At 40.8% G+C, this 7,103-nt stretch overlaps 1 protein-coding gene across 1 annotated transcript; it reads left to right on the top strand.

Moving 5' to 3' along the window:
• Positions 1 to 1,753: 1,753 nt before the first annotated feature.
• Positions 1,754 to 4,119, top strand: LOC119616877 (general transcription factor II-I repeat domain-containing protein 2-like). Its single transcript, XM_037974642.1, has one exon. It carries the CDS (start codon positions 2,592 to 2,594, stop codon positions 3,759 to 3,761), a length of 1,170 nt encoding a protein of 389 aa, XP_037830570.1. The 5' UTR covers positions 1,754 to 2,591; the 3' UTR covers positions 3,762 to 4,119.
• The last annotated feature ends 2,984 nt before the right edge of the window (positions 4,120 to 7,103 follow it).

Genomic DNA, 7,103 nt, shown 5'->3' with positions numbered 1-7,103 from the left:
CTTTAAGTACAGTTCTGCCAGTTGTCATTTGCAGAAGTTCTCGGATGACTCGGCTATTGTCGGCCTTATTAAGGATGGAGATGATGGGGAGTACAGAGAACTGATTCAGAACTTTGTGGAATGGTGCAAGAAGAACTGTCTGCAGATTAACACAGGTAAAACAAAAGAACTTGTGGTGGACTTCCGTAGGTCTAAACACTCCCCTTCTGTGCCAGTGAACATTCAGGGAATGGACATTGAGATCGTGAGGTCTTTCAAGTACCTGGGTGTTCACCTTAACAACAAACTGGATTGGTCTGACCACACAGCTGCCCTCTACAAGAAAGGACTAAGCAGACTACATCTCCTGAGGAGACTCAGGTCCTTTGGTGTACGGGGGGCTCTTCTCAAGGCTTTCTTTGATGCTGTGGTGGCATCAGCCATCTTTTATGGAGTGGTCTGTTGGGGCAGCAGTATCTCCACTGCTGACAGGAGGAGACTGAACAAGATCCTCAGGAAATCGAGCTCTGTCCTGGGGTGTCATATTGACCCAGTGGAGGTGGTGGCAGATAGGAGAATGAGGACTAAGCTTCAGCGCATGCTGGAGTACCCGTCCCACCCCATGCACCACTCTCTGACAGAACTGAGCAGCTCCTTTAGTGCCCGGCTGCGACACCCTAAGTGTGTGAAGGAAAGATACCGCAAGTCTCTCCTTCCTGCCGCTGTCAGACTGTACAACACCCGCTGCTCTCAGTAGTTCACTACTCTCTACTATAGGCAATAAACCCGTTCGCTTTACTTATCACTGGAATGGTGTTCAAGTGTGCAATATCAAAATTCACTATGTATAACATAACTTGCCTATCAGATACTATGTGCAAATATTTATTTACTTGAGTCTATGTGTAACATCATTTATCTGCTTACCCTAACATATACAATCAGAATTTACTTATTTTTTACTATACAGTTTCAGTATTTTTATATTCACTTGTATTTTTTGTATATTGGTTCTGTTCTGTCCTCTGTGCTGCTGTAACAATGCAAATTTCCCCGCTGCGGGATTAATAAAGGAATATTTTATCTTATCGTATCTTATCTTAAAACACATTCAGTAAATATTGTGTCGTTTCCTGTGGTAAACCCTGGTGCCACTTTGGAGAATTTTTCCAAGTTAAATTGTTTTTTCTCACAGTGAATGACCTGCTGTGTGGAGCACATATATACAAGGAACCGCAAACAAAGTTCTAACCTGCAGTTTTAATTGGTTTTAATAAGAAATAAAAAAAATTATGGTCAGGGTAAACAGTTTAAAATATAAGATTAGGTTTAGATCTTATGAAATCCATACAGTAGTTACTATAATGTTCCAGTTCAGGACACAAACAACCTAGAAATATATAACTAATTCTAAAGCAATAATGTACATTAGCTCTATGATTTGGACATTTGGAGGATTTAAGTGGAGACCCTTGACTCCTAATCCACACAGATGTTATTTCCCCCCTAAGCCAAGTCTTTGTGATTCGTCCTGCAGGTGGCAATCAAGCACCTCCCTCTGACATCTGTGGAGAGCGTGCAGCTGGTCAGTGATCTGCTGCCTCTGTTGCTTCAGGTTTCATGAGAATTATAACAAAAAAACATCAGTTTTGAGAATTGATAGATCTTCCTTTATTTCCCCTGCAGAAACTAAATGAGAGGATCTTCATGGTTCCTCTGGAGCAAATCTGGGCATTGTACAGCCCCAGGGCCGCATACGGCCCTTTGATTGACTCTGACCGGCCCGTGTAACGTTAATTGGAAATTACAAAATAAACATATTTTCTTATTTTACCTGATGCATGGACTGAAGCTGCATTGCTTTTATTTTGAAGTTGTTTTTTATTTACGTACATGATGACGCAAAACGTATATTGAGGCATGGGCGTGATTTGATCGTTGTCACTAGCAAGTCACAAGACGACTTTAGCCCTCAGAAATGTCTGCTCATGCTAAAAAAAGAAAGGTAGATGCCGAATGCAGGGTTTTCAACAAAAATTGGACTGCTAAGTATTTATTTACTGAAGTGAGAGGTAAAGCCGTGTTTAGTTTGCGGGGAGCAGATCGCCGTGTTTAAGGACTACAATTTGAGTCGGCACTACGAGACGAAACACGGGGAGAAATTCAAGAACGTGACTGATGCTGAAAGGGCGCGGACATCGGAAGCTTTGCTAGCTAAACTGCAAAAGCAGCAAGGCTTTTTTACCAAGCTTCACACATCCAGGGATGCAGCAACCAAGACCAGCTTTGTGATAGCTCACAAAATCGCTAAAACCAGTAAGCCATTCTCGGAGGGGGAGTTTATCAAAGAGTGCTTGGTGGACTCTGCAGTTTTAATATGCCCTGAAAAAAAAGAAGAATTTGAGAAAGTCCCGCTCTCCAGGCGAACCGTGACGAGAAGGGTCGAGGACATATCGTGCAATCTGGAGCTTCAGCTGCAACGTGAAGTGGCAAGTTTTGACTTTTTCTCCTTGGCTTTGGATGAAAGCTGTGATGTCCGTGACACAGCCCAGTTACTTGTATTTGTCCGCGGGATAACGCCGGACTTCAAGATTACGGAGGAGCTGGCAGCAATGCGGTCGATGAAAGGGACAACTACAGGGAGCGATCTCTTCATGGAGGTGAATGCGTGCATGGACACACTGGGACTGAAATGGGACAGACTGGCAGGTGTCACAACGGACGGTTGTCCAAATCTTACAGGGAAAAATGTGGGACTTTTAAAACGTATGCAAGATAAAGTGGCTGAAATCGACACAGATCAGGAATTAATTTTTTTGCATTGTATTATACACCAACATGTGTTGTGCAAGTCAGTGCTAAAAATGAACCATGTTATTAATGTTGTTACTAACATAGTAAACTTCATCAGGGCACGGACATTGAATCACAGACAGTTTGTCACACTTTTGGAGGACCATGAGTCTGAGCATAGTGACATCAGCTACCACACACCTGTCAGATGGCTCAGCCTGGGCAAAGTGCTAAAAAGAGTTTGGGACCTGAAAACAGAGATTCGAGAGTTTTGTGAGATGAAAGGCAAAGACATCCCAGAGCTCTCAGATGAGGACTGGATGGCAGATTTTGCATTTGCTGTTGATGTGACCGCACTGATGAATGACCTGAATACCAAACTGCAAGGCAGGGGCCTTTTTGTTCATGAAATGCACACCCTGGTGAAGGCTTTCATGAAAAAGATGCTGTTTCTTTCAAGCCAACTGGAGAGCAACAATCTCACTCACATGCAAACCCTGAAAGAAGTCACACCATCAGCCGATCACCTCCGCAGGTACTCATCCATGTTAGGAGCATTGCATTGTGAGTTTTCAAGGAGATTTGAAGATCTCAGAACAATCGAGGATGAAATGCACATGATTTCCTCTCCCTTTACCTGCGGTGTGGATAATGCACCCAGTGATGTTCAGCTGGAACTCATTGACCTGCAGTCTGATGCAGTACTGGCAGAGCTCTTTAAATCAGGATCTCTGCTGGATTTCTACTCTTCTCTCAAGGAGGAGAACTTTCCAAACATGAAGAGACATGCTCAGAAGATGTTGGTTCTCTTTGGCTCTACCTACATATGTGAACAAACATTTTCAATGATGAAGTTCACGAAATCCAGGTACAGATCATCTCTCACTGACGATCATCTGTCAGCTGTGCTTCGCATCTCCACCTCAGACATTCAACCTGATTTTGATGCACTCGTTAAAGCCCAGCAGAGACTAGATTTCTCTCACTGAACAAGAAAAAATAACTTAAAAATGTAAAAAGTTTTAAATGGTTGAGTTGTGCATGAATTTAATTGTATTGTGGTTATTTTTATTTGCATGTTTAGTGTGTTTTTATGATGCCGTTTTAGTGATTTATTGCCTTTCCCATTGTTTTGTGAAATTCGCTTGAATAAATTACATTTTTTGGAAGGCAACCTCATGTTTTCATTGCTTAATTATAACATATACTCTTACCAGCTTGTCAAAACAATGCTATTTGCTGCTTTTTACAAAGAAGTACAGTTAATATTATGCAGAATTGAGATCAGCCTTTTGGCCGGCCCTCCACAATATTTTCTGTTTCTCATGTGGCCCCATGGAAAAAATAATTGCCCACCCCTGCTCTGGAGGCTCTCCTAATGATGAAGGTAGCAGGCCAGTCTGCAGTCAGTTCTCTCCTGGACTGGTGCAGACTGGACCAGGAGGTTCTGATGGTCATGGAGAGACCTTTTCCCTACGTGGACCTGCTGGACTTTCTGTCCAACAGTGGACCACTGATGGAGGACATGGCCAAGATACAGAAACTGGAGGAGTGAGTTCAGAACAACTCTGTTTAAAACTCTCATTGTTTAAAGGCTTCAAAGGAAATTAGGAAATTATTTAGTTGAAAACATTGGAATTTAATAACTCACAATGTTCCAACTCAAGTTTAAAAAGTCTTCTTTTTAGTTTGTGGTGGATCTCTGTTTGTTGGACCTGTGTTTGAGAGAAGTCACACTTCCTGATGGGAGATCCACAAACTGTCTGAAAAGTCCTTTAAAATCTCACTTAAACTCAACTTGCTGCTTTTATTTCATTCATTTTGTTTTCTTGCTGTGATTTTATGTCTTTAACTTTGCTGAGTTGATCTTTGATGAACTCAGAACAACCAGTTTTATCTTGAGTTCTGCTAATTAAGTTCAGGACTTTTGTTGATGATTTTAATTAACAGTGTTACTGATAGAAACCCTGAAAGGAAACTTCAATAATGAACAAAGATCTCTGATTCCACTTGTAAATATAGAAACATAACTTTATTTATTTTGAGCCTGTGACAAATGAAATTATAAATTTAAGCTTGTTCTCTCAGAGCCTTTGTTATCACTCAGTTCATCTGTGTTTCAGAACCTCATGAAGCAGCTGGTGGAGGCAGCTATTAAAATGCACTCTGCAGGGGTTTTTCACAGAGATCTGAAATCTGAGAATATTCTCATCCAAACATCCTCTGATGGCCCTCGAGTACACCTCATTGATTTGGGATGTGGCTGTGTCATTACAGAGACACCGTACCGCTTGGACTCTGGTGTGACGTCTGGTTTCTGCTCTTCATTCCTTCAACTTTGACCAGATCACCACCAAAGTTTAGTCACTTGCTCATTGTACAATGTTTGACTTTTCATGAAAATTTCATAAAAATCCATTCATAACTCTTAGTAATCTTGTACACAGACAGAATGACGCTACCGAAAACATAACCTCCTTGGTGGAGGTAAAAACAAAAACACATATAGAGTCTGTTTGCAATCTAAAGTTTTATTGTTATAGCATCACAACGAATAATGAATTAAACTTTACCTATCTCAGAGAAACATGCACAGCATATAGAGATAGAAGCCAAAATCGCTTTAACGTGAGAAATCAATACTAAACTTTTAGGTCTCTAAAAATTCTTTGAGGGCTGGTGGTACAAAGGTCATGTTATTTTTCCTTTTTTTTATAGACATTCCAGAGCAGGGGTGGGCAATCCTGGTCCTCGAGTAGGGTTGCCAACCATCCCGTGAAAAACGGAATCATCACTTGTTTAGAAACAAAAGTACGCATCCCGTATTGAGCTGAGAATGGGGTTGCCAGCAAGGTAATAGATTTTGTTGAAAATCCAGATGAATCTGCAGAGGGGATAGTCAAAGTTAGATGAAGCTCTCTTGAAAACACAGGTCTATCCCTAAATCATGTTTCTGCTTTCAGTGCTGACAACACAAATGTCAATTATGGCATCTACAATTCGGTTTTCCCAAAATTGAAAGATGCCAACAGTGAGATCCTTCGTGGCAACTGCCATGCACATATTGTCCACAACGCCATGAAAAAAGTCCTGCACAAGCTCTCAGTGGATGTGGAAAACATTGTCCTCAAGATATACAGTTTCTTTTCCACTTCTGTGAAAAGGAGAGAATCCCTGAAAGAGTCCTGCGAATTCTGTGACGTTGAATTTCATGAAATTCTCCGCCATGTGGTGACAAGATGGCTGTCACTCAACCCTGCAATCACCCACCTGCTGCAGAACTGGGTCCCACTGAATCCTATCTCATCAGCATTGGAGAGGAATGTTCAAGCCGCCTGAAAGCATTGCTGAGGTTAACAGAAGATGCTGATGGAGTTGAATAAGAAGCAGAGATTGTGGAAGTGTTCCAGAAGTGGTATGACTTCTCAGAGGAAAACTGGCTCTTTCACCTGCAGCCCCTGGGAAAATATCCTTTGATAACATGGAGAAGATCACTGAAAGGCTTCACCTGGTTGGCAGATAAGCAATGCTTTATTAATGATAGTTAAATACAAATAGATACAAATGATATATACAAATAAATACATAATCAAACTTACTTTACAGTATACAAACATATGCAAACTTATACACATCCTTAAAAAAATAAACAGTTTATATATAGATGCATTAAAGTAATTTTTAAAAGGTAGTTAGGATATGATGCAAAATTCTAAAAAATAAAAGGTTTTTCCCATTTATTCATCACTGTACATGACATATGTGCCTCTAGTGAACTCAGATCATAAAACTTTTAACTCCTTTTGGCAAGTTAAGCATGTCTATGGATCAGCTTTATGAGGAATGTGTGACTGCACACATCCTAATAGAGCGCCTCATCACAGAACCTCAGGAGAAGGAAAGGTGGGAGTCCAAGGGAACAGCAGAGAGGTGGATGCAAGTTCTTCAGGCAGCTGACCTCCCCAACATCCAGGCTGTTGTATTCTTTGTCCTCAGCATCCCATCTTCCACTGGATTTGTAGAAAGCATTTTCTCTCTAATGAAAAATAAGTGGACTGATGTGCGAAACAAATGTTCTTTTGAACTAATTAGAAGGTGAGTTCATTGTCAGTCTAAATTATGAAATGTCTTGCTCAGAGTTTTACGCTTTGGCACTGAAAAACAAAACACTCCTTACTGCTGCATTAGCGCAACAGAAATACATATGTAAGAAATAGGTTGATTCCACATGATGTTTCATTGCAGTTTTTAGTTTACAAGTTCTTTTTTTAGTACAAGTAGAAAGTGATGGCTTTTGAGGCACAATGTGTTTGTTTACAAATTCCCTATAA

The sequence above is a fragment of the Kryptolebias marmoratus genome, linkage group LG3, assembly GCF_001649575.2.
Source record: "Kryptolebias marmoratus isolate JLee-2015 linkage group LG3, ASM164957v2, whole genome shotgun sequence".
Taxonomy (NCBI): Eukaryota; Metazoa; Chordata; class Actinopteri; order Cyprinodontiformes; family Rivulidae; genus Kryptolebias; species Kryptolebias marmoratus.
Note: the sequence above shows the minus strand (reverse complement) of the source record. Positions and strands in the feature narration are given on the sequence as shown.